The following is a 25,464-nucleotide window of genomic DNA, read 5'->3' as shown; positions in this document are numbered from 1 at the left end:
TGTCTTGCCATTTGTTCACAAGTACATTTTTGCTATTGGTCAAGAGTATTTTAAAGTTTTTCTCCTATAAAAGTTTTTTAACAAATAAAATTATACGCTTACTTTAAACCACACAATATCCTCACCCAAAGTCACCACTGTAACATCTGTTACATTTATTGCTAGGCATTTTGTCTTTCTGTGCTGTAATAAACGGACATTTGCTTCCATATCTTCTGTTTTATTTGCTTATATGAAGGCTGATTTTTGTTCATTAATTTTACAGCACACTCCTTCACTGAATTTTTTATTCTCTTTTCTTGATTGACTCGTTTTTGCCTATGACCTTTTAAAATTCTTTTATGTCTTAATTTCCTCCCCCTTATCTTACAGTACCTAATGCCTTCAAAAGAAACCTAATGAAGATAGAGAAACACTCATGTTCCTGCCTTTAGTGTGAAAGTATCTGGTAATTTAGTGGCTTTTGGGTTGAGGTATAAATGTGTTTGTGCACTTTTTAAAAAAGGACCTATGGATTTCTTGTTATTAAATGCTTTACTTGAAATAAGTGATAAATTCACTTTAATGATATAAAGCATCTCTGACCTGTTCTTCACTCTGACATTAAATATGATGCCAGTTTTCAGAAAGTATTTCATTCCTCTAATTATATTAAGCAGTCTAGGTGTTGGATTTTATTTTTTTCTTTTAAACAAAGAACAAAAGTTGAATCTCATCAGTACCTTGACAACTAACCAGATAGTTTTTTCCCCTGATCTATTAAAATGATGAAATAAAAATATTAATAAAGCACATAATATTAAATTGTCCTTATATTCAGGATGAAATTCACTTGGTCATGGTAAACTGCACTTAACATGCTACTGATTTTATTTTGAACATTTAAATGAAACTGATGTGTAATCTTCTCTTTTAGTATTATATTTAGTCAGAATTTGTTATCAGTATTTTGTTTAAAAGGTTTTAATACTTTATGTTGTGAAATAATTCTAGAACTATCTATACTGGAATTATCTGTTGTTTGAAGTTTCAAAGAGTGTGTGAAAAGATTTTTGGGCAGGGGTTTCTTTGGGGTGATGAGTTCTTTGATAGATTTTCAATTTCTTGATAAAGCTACTTAGTGATTTATCTATTAGGACTTTCCCTCCTCCTAGAATCAGTTCTTGAGTTTTATCTCCTAATGTATTACCTTTGTTTCTATCTTAATTTCTTTCTTATATTATTAAATATATGTCATTTCCCCCCCACTTGTTAAATTTTAAGTATAAAAGATCATCAAAAGCTCAGGTTTCTAACAAGATTTATACTCAAGTGAATAAAGATCTGTGTACCTCTCAATCTGGGACAAAACCTACTTTTTATTATCATTTTTAAAGGCTAGTTAATTGCTCAGCACATATGTTAGACAAAATTTTGTTTGTTAATAAGCACATACCAAAATAAAAGATGAAAATAACTACTAAAGTAAAACTATACTCATTGGCTCTATACTGCAACTTATTTTTTTTGAAGACCCATTTTATTTTAAACCTGCAAATGTCCCAAGTTAAAGAAAGTTGTATTACATGTCTAGAAAAATCTATGCTGACCAATGGTTTCTCACACTTTGCCTGTTTTTACAGATGTGTAAATCCTTAGCCTTAAATAAATTTAAAGCTTTTGTAAGAATATTCAAAAGTAATAATGAGAATGCTCTATTTAAATTAATACCACATATTATATGTCATACAAAATGAGATTAAATTCTATAATTTAACTTTATAGGAAGCCAAAGGTTGTACTTACCAATAACTTACTATGTAAATTTTTAAGGATCTCTAATATTTGATATGCATAAATTAAAAAGGTGCATTAATACAATTTACCAAGAACTCAAATTCTCTACCCAGCTGTCAATATCACACCTAAAAGATGCTCTCAGTGCACCACTCTCCAAGGTAATGGGAATTCTTTAAACTATTGTATCATCAGTGTTAAGTGAACTATAGTTTTAACTGCTGCTATCCTTTACTAAGTCTTATTATTTTTTACTTCCCTTATCATTGGTTCTTAAACTCCACACTGCCTTGGAATATACAGTAAGTAGGCCTTTTAACCTAGCTAAAAAATCTGGCCAAATAAGTAAGAGAACTAGTCTTTCTAAAGTTTCATAAGATATAAATACCACTGTTCTAGCCAATATAGAAACTACATATAAGGATGTGTCTACGTACCAAGTACAAATGCTAAGTCAAGATACCCACAAAGTCTAAAACACTCCACAAAGACTTAGACCAAAACTAAGAAAATTTACCAGTTACCATACTGAACTTTTTAAAAGCTGAGGTGGTAGGAAGCAAGTAAAAAACAACTTACCATTTGACAGCTAAATTCTGTACCTCTCCATTTTTATCTTCCAGTAACTTCAAAATCATTTTCACTACCTTTCTTTCACTATCATCATCCAACTTGATGGAATCTTTCTGCAGTTCTGTCATCAAATCATTTGTAGCCATAAACCTAATAAAAGATTAAAATTTGTCAGCAATTAAAATTTTTAAGCATTAATAAAAATCACTGTTTTCAAATCCAATGCTATCACTCATATCTAAGTCCTGATGTACTCTTTTAAATAAGGTATCATTGGCTTTATTTTCCTCAGGTTAGCCTTGATTTCAAATTTACTGACAGGACCTTCAATGAATGCTCGTTCAGTCTAATAAAGCTGACCCTTGAGCAATGTGGGCATTAAAGGTGCCAAGCCTCCCCATGCCCCACCCCCCTCCTCCACATCTCATCAAAAATCCATGTATAACTTTACAGTCAACATCCACAACTGCACAGTTCTCCATCTGCAGATTCAACCAATCGCAGATCATGTAGTATATATGTGGTATGCATTTAATGAAAAATTTTCCCATGTTAAGGGGACCCATGAAGTTCAAACCCATAGTTCTGGAGTCAACTATAATTGCATCAAGGCTTTTAGGGGAAGAAAAGTGCCTCTCTACTTTTACTTTACGTGTGATTTGAATTTTATCTAGGAAGTCTTTAACATTAAGAATACCTTCCTGTGTAATACTGTAGTGTCAGACTGGGCGGCTCATATTACAAACCACTGGGAAAATTACAAAATGCAAACCCTCACCTCCATCCCAACTCCCACCACCAGAATCAAGTGTATTTTCAAAAGGATGTTTTGAAGCAAAAAGCTGTTCCACCAGACATCTAGCCCACTTTCCTTAAGGACCACTGCCAAAGGACAAAGTTTTAAACTACACACCAGCATAATTCTTATCAAGTCTTGTTAAACTGCTTAAAAAGAAAAGCATATGGTCAAATTGGGATAACACAGGTAAATTAAGCCTGTGCCTTTTAAAATTAACATGGTTCTCCTAACTGGAAGCCTCTTCCCATTTTACATACTGAAAAAAATGAATTTAAAATCACGTAACAGTCCAGAAAGTTAAAAAGAAAAAAACAACTGAATAGAACCATGCACGCACTTCTACACGCAAAGCATGAAAAGCATCTTCACCAATTATTTTACTTAGATAAAATCCATTAGACAGGCATATCAGTTAGGAACCTCTAAGAATCTCTGAAATGTTAATCATACGGTTGAAGAGAAAACACAGTGATCATCAATTTAAATTTAAAAAAGCATATCATCCCAATAAAAAGTTATTTTATAGTTCTGAAGAAACTATGGGTACAAAGATCCCTTCCTTTATTTACCATTTATTTATTCACTGCCTGTTATGCTACAAAGGCTGGATTATGAGCAAAGGACCCTCAGAGAACTTATACTCTAATAAAGAAATTTATTGATTTCAAAAATCTATAATTAAGTTAAACATTTTTAAAAGCTGAAATGAGCATCAGCAAAATTAGCAATAGATAATATTTTTAAAAATCAGAAAACTAGATTGCGATAGTAAGAATTACTTTTTAATTGTGACCCTAAAACCAGAAAGTTCCCTGTTAATGTGTTAAAAAGTTTGCACTATAAATCTTAAAAAGTAGTAGTTTGACCAGTTTGAAAGCTGTTCATGGCAGACTGAGAAGCCAATTTGTAAAATGTCTCTTATGCATTTATTGCTTTAGCTATGGCACTAAGGGCTGAAATGATAAAACTTAGACCCAGTCCCTTCCTTTGAACTTTTCATCTCACATGGCAGACAAACAGGTAACTTGGACAAATCTCACACAAACTTTTAAAAATACTCAAGGGTGTGCGGCAATGACCACACCAAAAAATTGACAGTTTGGATTTCAAAGGTTTAAGAGGGGTTTCCATGGAGAAAGCTGGTTTGGGATATTAAATCTGTGTGCATGGTGGTGGTGCTGGGGAGGAGCATAGCACCCCAGAGTGAGAAGCAATTCAGTGTGTCTGAGACACAGGGAAACCTAAAGGAAAGACGGAAATACAGGCTGAGGTTAATTAAGATGGGACAGGTTGTATATAATCATTCACTATGTCCTGAGAACCTTTTGTCAGGTACCATGCTAGGTGCTATAGATACAAGGGCTAGCAAAAGCAAACACAGGTGCTTCCTGCTACCTTGAAGCTTATGTAACAATCGAATGGAGGCATAATAATTTTTTTTAACTACATATATGAGTACTTACATCATATGTAGTTATGAACTAAGATAAATGCTATGAAGGAAAGGAACATGATACAAAGACAATGGGCTAACAAAATAACATGAGCTAGACTGCAAAGAAAGTTGTGTATCAGAAAAGACTGAGGTCCTAAACACGAACAGGAACTGTGTATGGGGAGTGGGGAGGTTATAACCAAGTAAGCAAGGGCCAAAAGATCAGAGAGATTTGAAGACCTTACCAAGATTTTAGTCTTTATTGTAAAAGTGATGGGAAGCTACTGAAAAGCATTTGAGGTAGAAATGAAGAGTAAGTGGAATGATCAGATTAACATTTTCCAAGTATTACTCTAGTTACACTGTGGAAAATAGTTTGAAGAGAATCAAACTTCATTTAGCAGACGGAATGGAGAACAGTAAGGAGAGCTACTGCAGCGGTCTAGGTGAGAAATGATGGTAGCTAGAATTAGAGTTATGTCAGTCAATGGAGATGGAAAAATAGACATACAGCCAATTCTCATTAGCAAAGTAAAATGTGTTGTAACCCCCAAATCAATTCTCCAATGCTTTCATGTCATTTGCAGACATATCAAGAACCACGAAACATTTGAAGCACCCGAAGCACACATCCGCACACCCTCCCAGCTGACACTGCCCAAGGTGATGGTCGGCCTTACTTAGCCTCTCATATGTAAACAAGCATCCTCTTCTCAGTCTATCTGGGGCCATTTTTTTTTTTTTTTTTTGCATGTCTATGCTTTTTGTTGGTAATTTTGCTGTTTAAAATGACCCCTCCGGGTGCAGTGCTGAAGCGTTATCTACTGTCCCTGATAGCACACAAGAGGGTCATGATGTGTCTTCCAGAAGAAATACATATTAGACATGTAACTACTGTAGAACAACAAACAACCCTATTTGAGACTTACAAGATTAAAAATTAACAGGCTTTTGAAATGGATTAGATATGGGAGTAGTAAAGGATGAGTTAAGTACAAAGAAATAGGAGAGAAAACATAGGATTTTGGTGTTACAGTGGGTATGTATCCTGTCCGGTCTTAATGTTATTGAATAACCACTGTCACACATTAGATGGTTCAATCACTCATCTTACATCAGAGGGAGAGAGAATTAACAAGCCTAGTTCCACTACAGACTACACTCAATGGCCACTCCTCTAATCCTAATCAACAAAATCCCAGCAAAAGTGAAGCCCTCAACATCATGAATTACTGCCCTGAAGACCAACTTCATCTGCTCTTGGCCAAAAAAAATGAAGATTTGGGGGGAGGGGAGAGATGCTGAGAAAGGAGGCCTAGTAGCCTTGACAGTCCAGGAGCTGTTCTGAGGTTCATACCTAAACTTCAATTACAATATCCAAATGAATAATCCAAACAGATCAACAGATCTTATCTTACAGTGAAAGGATATTGTTTTCCTATATATAATCACACAGAACATCCATTTCAGGTAAGTTCACTTAGCAACACAAAACACCAAACATCCTCCTAACTAAAAGAGTGACTGCAACTTCTGCTTTACAATAGCTGTTCCCTTGCTTTACCAAGCCTCCTTATAACATTTATTAAGATGTCAAGTGATCGAATTGCCCCTTTCTGACAACATCCACTCTAAAGCAAACAAACCCCTGCCTCCTTAGACCTTCCCAAAATTATCCAAATAGGTAATAACAACCTCTTACTGAGACAAATGGTAACAAACCCAACCCATGGGAGGGACACCTATACATATGAAAATTTCAAGAAGGAAAAAATGGTAAAGTGTTTACATACGAAATAAAAAGAGCAAAGAAACCACCCACTAAGTTACCTGGAGACTGTTAGCGATTTGAGGGAGAGTAATTTCAGTCAGCTTAGGTGGGCAACCTCTCATGAGTTTATCTCGTCTATGGGAATTGGTGCAGAAGGCAATGATCAGCTGTGATATTTAGGAAGAAAATTCTAATGGAAGAACTACCAACATACTGCATTAAAAAGAGGCCTGAGATAAGGAGACTAATTTGAGAAATACTCATCAGGGAACTAAAGTAAAGAAGAAAGGGTGATATCAAGGGTTCCAAATGGGACATTTGGTGGATGGTAACATTAACAAGACAAAATAAGAAAAAATAAGTTTTAAGGTGGGAGAGGAGGAAGTTGTTAACAAGCAGACTTCTATGGGAGTCCCAGGTGGATTAACCTACAGGCAGTGGCACCTCATTTACTCAAATATTTTGGTGCTACCATCATTAGAAACTGTGCCAAGGCTCTGCACAAAAAGTTATAAGCTAGACAGTCAGAGACTGCAACTTAACATATTTGGCTTATTCTACTGAACTAAAAGTTCCCGGAGGAGTAAACTTACTCATCGTAAATAAATCCAATGCGGAGAGGCAGAAATAATGGTAGAAAGAGATACTCTGTACTGTACAGTGAGTGGTTTTCACAACACTTCTAATACACAAACACAATTTTAAATTTTACCCTTGCTTCCAACAGAGATTTAAAGGCTATTGGCAAACTGCATTTCCCAATGAACAAATTACCTTTCAAAGATTTCATACACACCCCACCGCTATCTCACTTTTTCTCATTTCTTCTCTTAGTCATCAATCAACTTGGGACAGTCTTAATATTGTTCATGTAAATAAAACTAATTTTTAGCTATCTTTCTTCTTCCCAGTTTCCTCAATGAGGTCCCTTTCTCCTCTTTTTCAGTGGTGAGACCTAACTATTGCTGATTATGAGTGTTAGCAGTACCTGCATCCACACCTCCCTCCAAATCACATTAAGTGAAATCATGTAAATTACTGCCATCAACAGGCAAAGTACTTAGAAAATACTCAGAAGTCACCTTCTTAAATCTCTACAAATCTATTTCTTCTGATCAAACCTACTTTTCTTCAAGCACAAGCAAAAGAGCCTCTCCTGTTATAATGGTTGTCATTTAGTTGCTCAGTTATGTTTGATCTTTGTGACGCCATGGACTGTAGCACACCAGGCTTCCCTGTCCTTTACTATCTCCTGGAGTTTGCTCAAACTCATGTCCACTGAGTCAGTCATGCTATCCAACATTTCATCCTTTGCTGCCCGCTTCTCCTCCTGCCCTCAATCTTCCCGTAACACATTACTGTAAATGCCCACACAGTACTTTCAGCTATTATGGGATCTGTAAGGTCCCTTCCAACTCTGAAAGCTGATGATTCCATAACAGGCCTAATATTTTTATTAGCATCTTAATTTCAAGGGCAAATGTTTTCCAATAGTCAAAATATATAAATTAATTTGGTGACAAACCATTATCAAGCTGGGAAATTCTACAATGCAGTGAATTATTTTAAGATCGCATCAAATAATTTGGATAGATTTTACAATGATTTCTTAAAGACACTTTCCCAATCCTTATGTTTTTTTTTCTTAACTCTGGAAATCAACTAAAACAAGTTATCTATTGAGAACTCCCAGGACCAAGGCCCTAAATTAAGTAGAGGATTCAGTTCAATAAGAAAAGGTCCCTGCCATGTCTAACAAGATTATTTATACTCTCTCCCTGAGTGGTGCTTTGTATAGAATGCTCTCACACCTGTACTCATATTCTCTAACTAGAACTTCAAGACCTAACTCAGTGCCCTCACACCTGTACTCATATTCTCTAACTAGAACTTCAAGACCTAACTCAGATCACACCTTGCACGTGAATCTCCTTGCTTTCATGTTCTCTGCCACTTAGGTCTGAAAACTACATACAGCCCTGGGTTAATTATCTTTTTACAAATGTCTTAACCATTCAACAAGCATGCAGACAATACTGAAGGCAAGCACTGATCTTCAACTTTTTGGAGTCCCTCTTAGGGAATTTAAAGTGTCTTCTAGCACAAAATATTCCACAAGCCTAACTCAGAACTGAAATTTAAGGTCTTATTCTTAACGTCCCCTGGTAAAAAACCTTGGTGAAGTAGAGTATGGTAGTTGAGAGTTTATGCCCTGAGGCTATCTGGAAATCCTAGATCTGCTGCTGTCAAACTGCCCTTGGGCAAGCACTTATTGCCAGATTGAAGTTTCCTCAACTGTAACAGAGACTGCTTGTGTCTACTTTATTAAAGTTGTAAGGATCAAGTGTATAAAGTCCACAGTAAGTATTAACTATTATGCACAGAGAGATAAAACAATGGTAAAAAAATTTGTTTAGCTTTTGATTCCCTGGAATGCTTTAATTCAGTTGGTGGTGAAGTACATGAAAATAAAAGCAGAATACCATTAGTTACCTCAACCCACTGAATATTCAGGATTAGTATTTATAAATGAAGCATTTGCTTTATTTGTGCATATTAAAGTTTTCATTCTGTTATCTACAGAATCACCAAGCACCCACTCCAGTGTTCTTGCCTGGAGAACCCCAGGGACGGGGGAGCCTGGTGGCTGCCGTCTATGGGGTCACACAGAGTCGGACACGACTGAAGTGACTTAGCAGTAGCAGCAGCAAGCCTTATTATCCCATCTTCAAAGAATACAGAATGCTAAAACATGAAAGAAAAAGGACACTAGGTTTTGGTTTTCTCTCCCAATAAACTTGAGCCTATAATTTAAGTCCTACAACAACAACAACAAAAAGATTCTAAAATTTAGAAGCCTGCATCCATTTATTTACCCCCTTCACATTAAAAAACTATGTAGTTATTCAGAGACCTGAAAATCTGGGCCTGTAAGGGACCTTTTGTAATCATCCATATCCAAGTCTCTCAAAAGTAAAAATTTAATCTCAAAGTAGCCTGCCCAAGATATCAGACAGTTTACAACGAAGAATCCTACAGGACTAGAACCTATATTTGTGACTAGTAGTCATATTCTCTTTGGATTCCACCATGAGGAAAATGATTTTTTTTTCCTTTTGGATGTACTGTTTTCTTTTCCCCTTGCACAAGGTAAAGTAGTCTGCATACGTTAAGATTTTCTATAATGTTAATTAATCGTGTCCTCAAGATCCTTCTAGCATTAGGTATTTTAAAACGTGACTACAACTGTGATATTTCCAGCAAAATAAACAAGTATATAAATTTCTAAAGAGAAATTAGAAAGCATTTTAAAATAGAACACATGTATTCAAATACAGAAAAATCTTGTACTTGACCGCAAATGCTGTTTTAATCAATCTCTTACATGTCAGTTATTTAACATACATAGTGCTTTGGTTTCAAAGTCTTGTCTATTACTAAAGGGTGTGAGCGTATTACAGGTCTTAAAAATAGTTATTAAGAATATCTTTATGACAAATTACTGAAAGGCACTTACTATTCCTAGGCATATCTTCTATAATATTCACCAAGTATTAGAAATATATCATTTTTAGAAGATTAAGTAATCCTCCAAGCAACGTTTTGATTTATTCAAGCCCAAACTGGTAGATAATCCTTATCAAGTTCCACACTGAGTATTACTCTTCCATATAATTTGTAAAAAAAAAAACCCTCAAGCATATATGTATTACTTTCTTTTACAAAAAATGTAAGGAGGCTTCGGTCAATAATCACATATACAGTATTATCACATGACTTGATTTCTGTATTTTCAGTGGCTTGCACTGAAAGCAAGCAAAGCTCCAAAAGGAAACAACATTCTAATCTTTTAAGGAACAAACAACTTTTATTTCCCCCAATAATTTTTATCTTCACCCTAAAACTCACAAACCTAAAAATACCCCAAATAATCGTCTCTTCCCAAAACACTAAAATATTTATTATGAGCAACTTTTAACTAATTTTAAAAGTTTTGAATGCAATACTTAAAAACTCCCTAGGTAGCAAAACTTTTTGAAAATCATTCTTGGCTTTGAAGCCACAATACCAAAATGTATTTAATTGGCTATCTTAATATACCAACATATCAATTTAACTAGCAACATGATTATTACATTTTTTCATGATTCTTTAACAAACAGAAAAATTTTCCCCCAGGACCTAAGGTTTGGGTGTGTTTTCAGGTTTTAAAACGTACTGTTCATATTGGAAAAAAAAAAAAATCCTTCGACCAAAATTCAAATTGAAGACTATTTGTTCTTCCCTTTAAAATGCACAGAAAATACAACCACTAGAGAACAAACCAGTATCAAAAAATATAAAAATCCGCTTCAGATCGGGAGCTTATTTAAATTTAATTCGTGATAGACTAGAAGGCGGGAAGCAAGGAATGTAGCAATTACTACTGTGCAAAAAAGAAAAGAGAAAAAATCCAAGATAATCTGTGAAAATATAACAATTCTTCAATATGCATGTGACCAAGGTCTGGAACCAACAGCACAAGTCTCCAGGAACAGAACTTTATAACAAACCTTCATATTCACCGCCCCCATATTAGAAAACTCCTTTCAATAAGATTCATTTGTTCCCAGTACTTTTTTCTTTAAGGTTCAGCAATTCACCTTTCTGGCAGTAATTTTGAATAAAAGGAAATAGGACTGAAACCCTGAGTTCCTGCTTGGGTTTTTACCTGCCAAAGAAAAATGACAAGAGATGCTGGCGGGAAAACTCTAGGAGTCAAGTTTCCACCATCCTGGCACCCCGTCCACCTTCTTACCACCTTCACTAAAGGGATAATCCAAAGAAAAGTTTATAACACAACCCCGAAGACTTGGGAGGAAAAGCAAATCGTTCAAGCAGAATGCACCTAGGCCTGCTCACATCTGCGGTAAAGGAGACGCAGCTGGGACCCCGCGTGGGCAGCAGCAGCAGCTCGGGCCCCACGAGCAGGGAGGCCTAGCGCCTCGGGCAGGCCGGCGAGTAGGCCTGGCCTCCACGTCTCCAAGCCTAGAGTGACTCCCTTGCCCACAGTGGTAGGTGATCTCGCCCCTTCACGCTACCTGGGACGCGAATTCACGTCCTGGGAGGGCAGAGCATGCGGTGGGGGGACGCAGAAGGGGCCTATGACCGGAGGTGGGCAACGGCCTAGAGGAAATAACGGGGGGAGGGGGTTAGGTGGGCGAGGAAAGGGGCCTGCTGGGATCGGGGAGCGAAGGGTGGCCTGGAGGCGTCGGGAAAGCCGAGGAACCAGTTAAGGCCAAAGGGGTGGGGCAAGGCCTGTGTGAGGGCCGGGGCCGCGGATGGGGGACGCCCGCCGAGGCGGACTGAGGGTCGGATTTCGGCCTCACCTGAAGTCCTTGTCGCTGGATGTCATTTTTTCCAGCAAATTGGAGATGTGGTACGAGGCGCTCGCCATGTTGACGGCCTCAATCCCGCCCGCCGGCGTTGCTGGTGCTGCTGCCCGCCGCCGCTGGGGCTCCTCCTCTCGCTCGCGGCAGCTCCCGCTTCCAGGGTCGCAGCGCGACGCAGACGCTGAGTAGGGAGGCGCCTCGACAGGCTGCCCCCTCCCCGGCAAGGCGTGGGCCTGACCCGGGGGAAGCAGAGGCTAAGGGGCCGGCCTAACGACGGCGCTGCTCGCCGGAGAACGGGCTCATGAGCAGCGTGGAGTAGAGCAGGGCCTCTCCGAAGAGTTGGACACTTCCACTCCCTCCGCACTCGTTCCCTAGGGCAAGAGGCCAAAACCCGCCTCCTTCGCTCCGGGGGCGGGCACGGTAGACGCGGGACGCTACGGAAAGCTAAGGTCAGGGTTCACGGAGGTCTCCCCACGCACGCTGTGGAGACGCCAGATAAAGGGCAATCCTGTTGGCTGAGGCCCATGTCAATCTACACGTGATCCGCCCTTCAGAGGCCTGCCTACAACCAAAGGAGCTGATCTCGCGAGACTTAAAAGCGACGGTTAAAGGACCGGGTAGCCAGTGGGATGAGGATGCCTTCATCCGAAAAATCTTGTTTCCTGTACGACAGTAAGAAAAAAAAGTTTACGATTTTTAAGGCGCACAAGGCCTGGGAATAAAACGAATTAACAGGTTAGCCTGGGGCACCAACAGAATAATTATTAGAAGGAGCTTTCGTTTGGAATCGGACGCGGGGCCTACATCGCCTTAAACACGATGGTGTAATGTTGCCACGTGAAAACCACAAACCCCAGAATTCAGTCGGCATGTTATACTGGGTTAGGGTATGATTGGCTGAAGAAATTTGTAGCTTCCTTATTGGTTCCTGTGTGAGGAGTGAATGCTGGGATTTGTAGTCTGGCAAGGCAGCCGTGCTGGCTAAAACCTTGAGCGTTGGGGGCGAGGTTGCTCCCGCAGATTCGAATTTTCTCGTACAGTTGTTTTTGGTGTTATGGGGTGTATGCAGAGCTACGCTGCTGCGGTCTGGGCAGGCGCATTGCGGCTGAGTTGATGTTGTTGGCGGAGGCCTAGTAGCGACTTCTAGCACTAATCCAGGAATGGGATAGTTGCCTCATTGTCAGAAAGCAACCAGTGCTTCTGCTGGGTCTCTCGACGTGCATTGAAGAACCAGACCCCTAAAGCTAGAAGGACGTAATAAAACCAACGACCATGACCGATGATTGTATTTGGGGCTTACTCCTTTTGTTTAGAATTACTAAACAGTTGCCCTCTGTGTGCAGCGTTTGTGGAATTGACAATCCTGCAGCTATTTCATTGTTCCTTAAAACATACACAGACAGCAATCGGGTATCGGATACCAAATCACGTGCGAAGGTGGCCAAGTTTTTATCGCCTTCATTCGAGCTGAAGCTAGCTAAAAGGCCTTCCTACAAAAAAGAGAAAGCCTAGTTAAGAGACGAGGAAAATTCAGTCTCAATCTGTTATTGCTCCTGTTGGGAGAAAAAAATGGCTTCTTCCAAGTGTTAAATCTCAACATTTCTCTACCGTTCTTTCCTATATCACCAAATGTTAATTCAGGGTCTTAGAAAAGACAGACATAGTTATAGGCAATAACAAAATAGATGAAACATTATCTGTTCTCATCATTCACATTTAAATGTCATCTCATTACTTGTTTACCATTTTGTATTCTTTAATACTGTTTTCCTCCGCAGTAGTGCCATATCTCTTCCCTTATTTTACCCAAGTCTGCTGGTCCATGAGTACTTAAGCCATAATTCCTTTCTGCTCTAAACAACCTTTTCAGAGTATTTAATATAAACTATACACACACCACACATCACACACAAGCTACTCATTTAACTTGTGTGAACCCCAAGGCCTAAAATCTCAATAATTTAGTGATAACCCTCCCTTTTTTTAGCCCGAATCTAATAAGCCTAATAAATCTAATAAGTCATGTATCTGCCTTTTGTGTGTATAAATACTTTCATTTATCAATTTACAACTGAACTATATTTGTAGTAAGACAGCTTAAATTTAAATTCTGTTTACTGCTACTTATTAACTGTCTTAGGCAATTCATTTTAAGCTCTCTGAGCCTCTGTTTCTTCAATGGTGACACAATGATGGACAGACTATTTCTCCATGGGGCTGGTTAAGAGTCAGATGAGCCATTGTCTTAGTCTGCCAGAATTGCCATAGCAAAATTGGGTGACTTAAACAAGAGAAATTTATTTTCGCAACAGTTGCAGAGGCTGTAAGTCCAAGGTCAGTGAGCCAGTAAGGTTGGTTTCTCCTGAGGCCTTGGCTTGTAGACAGCCACCTTCTCACTGTGGCCTCACCTAGCCTTTTCTCTATGCACCCACATCCTCCTGTCTCTTTGTCATATGGACACGAATCATAGGGCCCCACTTTTTATCCTCATTTAACCCTAATTGTGTCTTCATTTAACCTTAATTACCTCTTTAAATGCCCTGTCTCCAAATACTGTCATACTGGAGGTTAGGGCTTCAACATATGAATTTGAAGAGGGGCAGAATTCAGTCCATAGAAATATCCCATATAAAGTGTTCAGCACATTGTCCGAACATAATAGCATTTTTTTGCACTTGCAAAGGTCATGCAAAGCATCTTATAAAAGTTGACTATTATTATTACTATATTCTCTGTCTTGTCCCTATCCCAAACCATCCTACATAACCAGTTTAGAGTTTGCCAAAACTTTGTTTTTGTGGTGCTCCTCACCAATTTTCTAAGTTCCCTGGGTCTCTGCTACTGAATAAAGTCCAAATGTTTGCAATCAGTGACTTCCTTCATCTGTCCCTAATCCTTTCTGATCTTTCTCCTTCTATTATAATATAGGAATTGCTCAGGAATTCTGCTTTTTAAGTATGAGAGACACAGAGAGGTTAAGAAACTTTCCAGAGATAGCAGTAAAGAGCAATCAGGATTAAAACTCAGGCAGTGTTGCTTCAGAACCCATGCCTCCAAACGTCTATACTGGAATGCCTCTCATCTCCCCTGTCTCCCTTTCTAAGGTCTTGAACCAATCATCATGTTTATATGCTAGCCTCCAACTACAGTGTAAGTTCCTTAGAGTTTATACCAAGTTTAAATCACTTCTGCTCTGTTCAAGTTCTTAACCCTGTAACAAATTCATAGTAGACACTCAATAGTACTTAATTTTATTTTGTATTCTTGACCACTTAGAGGTTTGATTTGTATGTCACTGAGTATAGCTTGTCACTCAATAGTGGGAAAATGTTTTGCTTTCAGAATCTGTAAATGCTAAATTAATGATAAGTGCAAAAGAAAATAAGTCTAGATAAGCCTATCTTCTTAGAATTTTCTTCTTGGTAAGTGGTTATAATGCAAAACTGAGGCAAGAAATTTGATTTTTAAATAAATGGGGTCTTTCTAGCTGTTGGGAGGTTCTTCAAATATAAACCAGTAGTAGTTTAGCTTGTTTCTCATTTATTGAGTGTCTACGCTGTGCCAGACATACCCTCCTGTCTATATCAGGACCACCTTGGGAAGAGAGGATTCAAGGAGAAATGTGGTTATTAGTTTACAGAGTGATGGGTCTTTCCTCCTCTTCCCACTCAAAAAGAAAAAAGAAAAAGAAAAACCCAAATAAGAAAACAAACAAAAGAAACCCACTCAGAGAAAATGAGTCTCTCTGTATGAAGAGAAGGACTTGGAAAGCTTTGAGGTTTGCCCAAGGTGTTATTCCAGGTGAAGGAAAATATTTGACAGAGTGCATCAGAAAGCAGTAATCGGAAAACAAAACAAGAAACAGTTCATATAGGTACCCCAAAGCTTCAGATTATTCATCCTTTGGTTGGCCACCTATTAATCTATACCTATTTGAGTAGGGCAGAAGAGAAATGGAGGCTAGAGAGGGTTATTGTGTTATAGCAGCAGCATTCCCTCTTATTTTTAAAGATACCCATCAAGGGTGGGTGGCAGTCACCCCTTATAGAAGTGACTTTGTTACCATTATCCTTCCAGTGCCCTCCATTTAGTGTGTCAAGGATGTGTGTGTCTCCAATGGGCAAACTAAACAACTCCCTCCAAAGTATTGGTAAGTTGGCTTGAGTGCCCTCTCTCTGCCATATGAAGACACAGAAAGAAGGTAGTAACCTGCAAACTAGAAAGAGAGCTCTATGGAATTTTGTTATGGTAGCCCAGGCTGACAAATAAAAGTCTGCAGCCACCTGATATACTCAAGCATAGACTTTCTTAAGGTCCTGCCTATTACCATCTCAAGGGAAAGAGTACCATAAAACATATTTTGGCAATCATTGTTCCATTGCTAATTTTTTTTCTGAACTGAATGCTGAACTGGTGATGTGGAAGAAGAGAGTCTTGGTAGAGAAGTTTAGTTGATATTTATCTTAGTACAGCCTTATGCCAAGTAAATGTGAACTGTACTTACATCATACATTTGCTGTAAATTGAGTTCTGTACTTCTTACATTTACTGTAAACTGAGTTAAAGGAACTAAGGAAAATAGAGCTATTTTTTCAACTAGTTATTAATTTTTGAAATAGAACTGTTGAATGTCAAAGCTGATATGTTAATAAGGGAGGTAAAGGGCAATTCTGATTTGTGTTTCAGTATAGACAGCTTTGCACACAAATGAACAGATATAAAATGCTTCCTATTACAGATCATTTGTCAGTACTGAATTCAACTTAGATGCAAAAGGAAGTAAATGCTATACAACACTTAAGATTTATTTCCATTTGATTGAAAACACCCCCAAAACTAGAGTTTTTCCTATAATCTACTGTCTTCTATATAACTGATAGAAGTTCTTAATTTTTAGTGGCATTCTAGATCAAATTTAATTGTCATTCTGTGAAGGACTTACTTTTTTAGAGATAGAAATATATTTGCATCATATTAGATAAAATCACAAAGATTAAGTCACAAAGTTTCTTCACTTGGAATATCTTCCATTTCTTTTTCACTTTTGACTTTTATAGTAATATTGACCATCATCTGGCATTTTAAAATTATAACATTTTCTGATATGAACTGTCCAGGATTTTCAGACAACTAAAAATAGAACTTTATAAATGTAAAGCTGGTTATCAGTTTTGGCAGAAGGATGCAGAAGAAAGGGCTAGAATTCAGCAAATGCTGCATTTTACTATAAATACAGATGTTTGCTGACGATGACTTGTCCTGTTACTTTAAAAGGTAATCTGCTTACTACCAAGTGAAAGTTGTAATTTGAGGAGGGGGAAAAGGTGTGAAAGACTAAAGAGAAATCATGAGCCCACAGAATCAGGGATTGGAAAAAAATCAGAAAAAATAAAATTGAGGCAGGGGAAAATTACTAATTTTAGTGAAAACGAATTTAATGAAGTGGTACTGAGATTCTCTCAGCAATGAATATTTATACAGTGAAATTAGTCCATTATTATTACTTATACTATCAGATAAAATGGTAAAAATATCACCTTCTAGAAAAAATGCCAATCATAAAATATATTTTTTGCTTTTATCATTTTGGAAAAAACAGACTTTTCTGTGTGACCAAGTAACTCTCTTTGTACTTCATGGAGAATGCAATAAAATTTTTCATCAATTTGTAAGTGTGAGAGCTTTGTTATAATGGATGTAGTTATTAACATTTAAGATATGGTGCAACCTAGAAGTGGTTTAGAAGAAAATGTTTATTGATTGAGGCAAACTATTACTTTTAACAGTATAACCAAAGCTTAACACAGGAAAAAATATTTGCAGAACATTTATTTGACAAAGGACTTGTATTTAGAACTCATAACTCCATAATAAGACAGAAATCTATGCTTAAAAATAAGTGAAAGATTTGAAAGACACTTCACTGAAGAAGCTACAGGATGACAAATAAATGAAAAGGTGCTCAATATCATTAGTATCAGGGAAAGATAAAGCTACATGAGACATCATTACATATTTATCAGAATAGTTAAAATCAAAAAGAGTGATCTTACCAAGTGTTGGCGAGGATATAGCAAAACAGGAACTCATGCACTGTTGGTATAGAACAGTTTGACAGTTTCTTATAAGCTAAAATAATCTACATATAATTCAGGTATTCCATTCCTGGCTGTCTACCCAAAAGAAATGAAAGCATATGTATACATAAAGACAAGAACATGATTTTTCCTTACCAGATTTATTTGTCATGCCAGACTGGAAACAACCCAAATATTTGTCAACAAGAGAACAGATAAGCACATTGTGATGTATCCATACAGTGGAATACGTCCTAGAGATAGAGGAGCAAAACATTAATACACACCCATGGATGAGTCTCTGAATCATCATTCTGAGTGAAATAAGTCAGAGAAAAAAACATACATAATCTATGAGTCTATTTTTATATAATTTTAGAAATTGAAAGCCAATCTGTAGGGACACAGAGCAGATCAGTGGTTGCCTAGGAATGAGAGTGGAGACAGGGACAGATTATTAAGGGTTCTAGGACAGTCTTGGAATTGATGAAAAAGTTTTTTAATTGCGGTATTGATGTATCACATGTGTATACATATGTCAGAACTCGTCAAAGCATGCACTTTAAATGTATGTTTATCAAATGTCAATTACATCTCAGTAAATATGCAAAAATAATGATAAAAACAGAAGCCAAGTTATTTAAAAACAAACATATTTAGAATACAAGAGTCAAAGTAACTTTAGTCTTCTTTCACGAATGTTCCTCAGAAGACAATGTTTGACTTGAGGCATTAGAAAAATAACAGTATTATCATGACAAAAAGCAAGAGATTTTTGCTCCAGAGGAGCAGCAAGGAATTGTATAAAAAGAGTATGTATTTCATATATATATTATAAACTATAGATAGATACTACCTATAGTTTTATACATTTTATATACTGTATTTATGACAAAGATGTTTATGTGCTAATGCTTCACTTAAAATTACTTAGTATAGTCTCCCAAGGCAACAGAAGTAGAAACAAAAATAAACAAATGAAATCTAATCAAACTTAACAAACTATTGTACAGCAAAGGAAACCATAAACAAAATGAAAAGGCACCCACCCTATAGATTGGGAGAAAATATTTGCAAATGGTGCAACTGATAAGGGCTTAATTTCCAAAATATACAAACAGGTCATACAGTTCAACAACAACAAAAACAACCCAATCGAAAAATGGATAGGAGATCTACATAGACACTTTTCCAAAGAAGACCTACAGATTGCCAATAGGCAAAAGAAAAGATGCTCAACACTGCTAATTATTAGAGAAATGCAAATCAAAATTACAATGAAGTATCACCTCACAACAGTCAGAACAGGCATCATTAAAATGTCCACAGATAACAAATGCTCCAGAGGGTGTGGAAAAAAGGGAACCCTCCTACACTGTTGGTAGGAATGTAAATTGGTGAAGCCACTATGGAAACATTATCAAAGTTCCTACCACAATATTGTAAAGTAATTAGCCTCCAATTAAAATTTTAAAAAATTAAAGAACTATAGAGTTGCCATGTGTGTGAAAGTTGCTCAGTTGTGTCTGACTCTTTGCGGCCCCATGAACTATACAGTCCACGGAATTCTCCAGGCCAGAATACTGGAGTGGGTAGCCTTTCCCTTCTCCAGGGGATCTTCCCAACCTAGGGATCAAACCCAGGTCTCCCAAATTGTAGAAGGATTCTTTACCAGCTGAGCCACAAGGGAAGCCACGAGAGTTGCCATATCATCCAGCAATCCCACTGCTGGGCATATACATAGAAAAAACTGTAACTCAAAAAGATACAGGCACTCCTGTGTTCATAGCAGCACTGTTAAGAATAGCCAAGACACCAGCAATAACCTAAATATCCATTGACAGATGAATGGATAAAGAAGATGTATATACAATGGAATATTACTCAGGCATAAAAAGAATGAAATAATGCCACGTGCAGCAACATGGACGGACCTAGTGAAATAAAGGAAAGACATACTAAGTGAAGTAAAGACAAATACCACCCGATATCATTTAATGTGGAATCTAGAATATAACACAAAAGAACATCTACAAAACAGAAACAGACTCACAGAGAACAAACGTGGTTGTCAAGGGGGAGAGGTAGAGGGGGAGAGAGGTTAGCAGATGTAAGCTATTATATATAGAGGGAATAAACAACGACCTGCTGTACAGCACAGTGAACTATATTCCGTGTGTGCTTAGTCGCTGAGTTGTGTATGACTCTTTGCAACCCCGTGGACTGTAGCCTACCAGTCTCCTCTGTCCATGGAGTTTTTCAGGCAAGAATATTGGTGCGGGTTGCCATTTCCTACTCTAGGGGATCTTCCTGACCCAGGGATCAAATCCGCATCTCCTGCATTGGCAGGCAAATCCTTTACCACTAGTGCCACCTGGAAACCCAACTATATTCAATATCCTGTGACAAATCATAATGGAAAAGAATATGAAAAAATCTATATACATATATGTATAATTGAATTACTTTGCTGTACAGAAGAAATTAACACATTCTAAATCAACTATATTTCAATTAAATAGTTAAAAATAACTTAAATCTATTTATAAGCTATTAGTTTTCTGAACATATAATCAATTATTTTGTCTGTGTTCTACTCCCATATTTCCAATGATTCTGGCACATTTCTGCTTAGATATTGCACAGTTACATTACATTCAATATGTTATACATATAGCCAGTTGATTCAGAGTGTAGGCTCTAACTTACAAAGACCTAGGTTCAAATCCCGAATATAGCACTGAATCCATCATCTGGACAACTCCTTTAAAATAGAATAATGCTAATAGTACCTAAGGTTGTATGAGATGAATGTAAAATGCTTGGCACAGCTACTTTATAAATAATACCTATTATTATTAAAAGCCAAAGTGATTTTTCTCCAAAAAATGAGCCCTCTTGCCTACCACTGCATTTCTTCTCATAGGTCCTACAAATATTTCCAGCTCTTAGATGGAAAATCTTGGGAAAATATTTGAATTTTGTATTTTTCTATATTCATTATATTCACTTCAACACCAGTTCTTCATTAAAATATCACTTAGATGTCCCTTTCTATTAAATTCCCAATACAATTAGTCTCTCCAGGCCCTCCTCAGTTTACTACTATATAGCATTCATTAAGCCCTTGCCACACTAGATGCTAGATGAGTGATTTAGATAAGTTACTTAACCTCACTAAACTTCAGTTTTCTCCACTGCAAATTGAGGATGACTATATAATGCACTTGAAGTCTTTTTTACTGTGCCTGATACAAGAGTAATTGCCTGAAAAAATGGGAGTTAACTTTTACTATTTCCTAGTTCTATTCAATATTTATAATTAATGGTCATTTTAGCTTTTTTTGGTTGTCACATCTCGCCATTGCTTCATTGATTTTACAGTTGACAGAATCCTCTAAATATTTCCATACTTGCACTGGACTGTGGTTATTCCACTTGTCACTCCCTCCTCATCTTTCACAGTTAGTGTATTCCAAATGATTCTCAGCTCTGACTGAACTTAGAATCAACTGAAATACCTGTTAAAAATACTCAGCCTGCACCCAAAACCAATTAAATAAAAATCTCTAACTCTAATGTGCAACTAGTTTTGAGAACCACAATTTTGTTTTGCTTGTTTGTTTTTGGTTTTATTGTTCGTGTTTTGCTTTGTTTTGTTTGGCATTTAATTATAAGATTTACTTTAGGTTCTGAAGATCTTGGAGAAGGGCATGGCAACCCACTCCAGTATTCTTGCCTGGAGAATCTCATGGACAGAGGACCCTGGTGGGCTACAGTCCATGGGTTTGCAAAGAGTCAGACACGACTGAAGCGACTTAGCACGCAGGCACTGAAGATCTTATTTGGATCTCGTCTTTACCATGAGACATTCTAGCTATTCCTTGCAGTTACTGAGTTTCTGCAAATTTAGGTGTCATGCAGCAATACCCTTGACCAAATAATTGGTAAAAAAAGAGAAAGAAATAAGATAATAATATAAATCCTGGAGAATTAATGAATGAATGCTGAATTAATGAGAAATTCATTAATTTCCTTAATTCATTAATCAGCACATCGGAGAATATCATTAATCAAGTACTTTAATTATAAATACACATAAGTGCACTGATGATACCTCTTAATAACTGCAAACATCATCCCTTCTAAATCTTCTACAAGTGATATTTGGAGATAACCTGTCAAAGGACTCTATATATTATGCTGCTGCTGCTGCTGCTACTAAGTCGCTTCAGTCATGTCCGACTCTGTGCGACCTCATAGACGGCATACCCCCCAGGCTCCCCCATCCCTGGGATTCTCCAAGCAAGAACACTGGAGTGGGTTGCCATTTCCTTCTCCAATGCATGAGAGTGAAAAGTGAAAGTGAAGTCGCTCAGTCATGTCGACTCTTCGCGACCCCATGGACTGCAGCCTACCAGGCTCTTCTGTCCATGGGATTTTCCAGGCAAGAGTACTGGAGTGGGGTGCCATTGCCTTCTCCCTATATATTATAATCCCATCTAAAACTTACATGAGGTTTATCTGGTGTGATTTTCTTAATATTATCTTTCTATTATCTTCCTAATCCCAGTTTTCCTTCCTCAGTTCTCAAAGGCGCAACAATTTATTCTAGAGTTTTACTGGGAGTCATAGCAAGCTCTTGATCCCATAGTTTTCAGTCTCTCTCTGTCTCTCTTTTTTTTTTTTTTTTTTTTTAGATTTTTAATCTAACCCTATATTTTAAGCACTTTTTCAGTTCTCTCCAAACTCCTAAAGATTACCAATAACTTCCTGGTGGATTGAGATTATATCGTTTGGTATCTTGAGATATTGTTTACGCAAACCTGGAAATAAACAAGAGCAGATGAGTATTTTTCACTATTTTACTGTGTTAATCTCCATTTCTTCTTATTACCGCTAATTTTATTCTTTGTAAGTGATGATAAATCTTCATAGAAAAGACACAAACATACTTAAGGGGTTAACAGAGAGTTAAGTAATTGACTTAACTTTCTCTATTCAGTAGCATTGTACCATTCACCCCAGTGGCATTCTTACACACCATTCTTGTTTCCTTTACTTATAAGGGTCATTTTTCTTGCTGTTAATACTTTTCACAAGCTTCAGAATCTTCTGGGCTTTTAGCCTCACTGACATTTCCATATATTTCTTGCTGCTTCTCAAAATTATTCCTTCCTTCTTCTTCTGAATCTTTCCCTCATATTTCTATTCATATTTTTTTCAAAAGTCTTTTAAATATAAATTCATGTACTCACTGGAGAATTCTCTGTGCATTCATATCTATAATTTTATATTCCTCCCCTTTTCCCTTTCATCACTGTCAGTCAGAGGTTGGCAAACTTTTTCTGTAAAGAGATAGACAGTAAATATTTTAGGTTTTCTGGGCCTGCAGTCTCTGTTGTATTTACTCAACTGTGTCATTGCCGCACAAAAGTGGCCATGGAAGATACATAAATAAATGAGTGATTATGATCCGATCTAACAATATTTATGGGCACCTATCTTGGGCTTTAATATACATTTCAGTTCAGTTCAGTTCAGTTCAGTTCAGTTGCGTCTGACTCTTCGCGACCCCATGAACAACAGCATGCCAGGCCTCCCTGTCCATCACCAACTCCCGGAGTTCACTCAGACCCATGTCCATCGAGTCAGTGATGCCATCCAGCCATCTCATCCTCTGTCGTCCCCTTCTCCTCCTGCCCCCAATCCCTCCCAGCATCAGAGTCTTTTCCAATGAGTCAACTCTTCGCATGAGGTGGCCAAAGTACTGGAGTTTCAACTTTAGCATCATTCCTTCCAAAGAAATCCCAGGGCTGATCTCCTTTAGAATGGACTGGTTGGATCTCCTTGCAGTCCAAGGGACTCTCAAGAGTCTTCTCCAACATCACAGTTCAAAAGCATGAATTCTTTGGCGCTCAGCCTTCTTCACAGTCCAACTCTCACATCCATACATGACCACAGGAAAAACCATAGCCTTGACTAAACGGATCTTTGTTGGCAAAGTAATGTCTCTGCTTTTGAATATGCTATCTAGGTTGGTCATAACTTTCCTTCCAAGGAGTAAGTGTCTTTTAATTTCATGGCTGCAATCACCATCTGCAGTGATTAATCTTGTATAACCCTAAATCTGTTTTACTGGCTGCTCTCAAACTGGCTTTAACTTTGAGCAGAATGTTTTCCACAATATGACAAACAGCTTAGATACCAGGAAAATTCTTTTCCACCATTGTACACAGCCTCTAGAAATATTGTTCTTGAGAAAATGTGATATCTTTTTCAAGTGTTGCCTCATCCTATTCCTAACAAAGACATCCGGATAGTTGCTAATCAGGGGACTTGTAGATTTGAAAGAAAGTACATGTTAGCCTGTACTTGTCCTGTCCAGGCCAATGGTCCACTCATTGGGAACAGGGTGGGTGTGTGCCCTCTGGAGATTATTCAAAACAACCCATGGAGATACAGCCAGAAAATAGAAATTTGCTTTACATATTTGTATTTAAAAATTCTACTTGTAGAAGTTTTATTATGTGCATCATTTATTAGTATAATAACATGTATACAGTTTGTGAATGAATACATCACCTATGTTGGAGAGATGTGTTCGGGTATGCAATTAAAAACACTGGGTGGAGGTTAATCATTACACCCCCTTCTTCCCATTTTCCAGATGCAGCATCAGTCCAAGAGAGCCTGGATTACATCATTCCGTGGGCTGTGGGCACCATGCCTGTGCTCCTGTCAGAAGCTGCTGCGGTCCTGAAACGCTGCACAAGGAGAATTTGTGCCTTTTAAATCTTGGGTTCTGGGGATTATGCCAGCGTTGGTTACACAGCAGGAAAAAGCCAGACCCATGATGTCATTCAACATATCTTCTCCCAGAGACTAGATACACTTGTGAGCTAGATTTGGACTTTTGTACTTGCTTCATGGGCATAGGTGTTCTGTTTTGCTTTGTTTTGTTTTAAGCCTCAAATTACCCCATATCCCATGGCCCTGGTTTTAGTAAATGTCCTTGTACTGTTCTGATTTTTCAGCTTGAGGTTGTCAATAGCAAACAATAGTAACTTCATAATGAAACAAAGTGCACTGTTGTTGTTTACTGACTCATTTTGCATCTCACAGAAAATGTAATGGATGATAGTGACAGGCTTCTTTTCCCTGCCATAGCTCCAGAAGAGGAGGACTTTAATCTCAGCTATAGAAACTGTTAGTTAACTCTTCCTGTGGAAGCTCCAGACCCCCACCATCACTGCCATCCCTCCCCCACCTTCCTCACCCACCCTTTAGCCCCCCCAAAATAGGTTGTTAATGAGAGAGCCTCTCAATTAGGGGAATGAAGGATGCTCTGGTTGATTTTTTTTTTCTGGAATAAATTTGAGTTAATCTAAGAAAAATGCTTTTTAACCATTTATATTAAAAATGACTTCAATAAACCTGACCAAGGAGGTGAAAGATTTATATACTGAGAACTATAAAACGTTAATAAAGGATATTGAAGACGATATAAAGAAATGGGAAAATATCCCATGTTGTTGAATTAGAGGAATTAAAATGTCAAAATGACCGTACTATACAAGGCAATCTACAGATTCAGTGCAATCCCTATCAAATTACCCATTACATTTTTCAGAGAACTAGAGCAAATAATTCAATTTATA

The 25,464-nt window shown here is 37.6% G+C and overlaps 1 protein-coding gene and 1 long non-coding RNA gene across 2 annotated transcripts in view; one reads left to right on the top strand and one right to left on the bottom strand.

Annotated features, from left to right (window-relative positions):
* CAND1 (cullin associated and neddylation dissociated 1) overlaps positions 1 to 12,093 on the bottom strand; it is a 34,735-nt gene extending 22,642 nt beyond the window's left edge. Inside the window, exons 1-2 of the mRNA XM_006053476.4 lie at positions 11,724 to 12,093; positions 2,356 to 2,499 (exon numbers count right to left, since the gene is read on the bottom strand). Coding sequence (XP_006053538.1) covers positions 2,356 to 2,499; positions 11,724 to 11,791 — 212 coding nt within the window. The 5' untranslated portion in view covers positions 11,792 to 12,093. The remainder of the gene's footprint in view (positions 1 to 2,355; positions 2,500 to 11,723) is intronic.
* A 34-nt stretch (positions 12,094 to 12,127) lies between these two features.
* Positions 12,128 to 25,262, top strand: LOC112584566. Its single transcript, XR_003108854.2, has 2 exons — positions 12,128 to 12,461; positions 24,474 to 25,262. It is a non-coding gene; the product is annotated as an uncharacterized LOC112584566 (long non-coding RNA).
* Positions 25,263 to 25,464: the final 202 nt, after the last annotated feature.

Source organism: Bubalus bubalis, chromosome 4 (genome assembly GCF_019923935.1).
Source record: "Bubalus bubalis isolate 160015118507 breed Murrah chromosome 4, NDDB_SH_1, whole genome shotgun sequence".
In the NCBI taxonomy this organism is placed as follows: Eukaryota; Metazoa; Chordata; class Mammalia; order Artiodactyla; family Bovidae; genus Bubalus; species Bubalus bubalis.
Note: the sequence above shows the minus strand (reverse complement) of the source record. Positions and strands in the feature narration are given on the sequence as shown.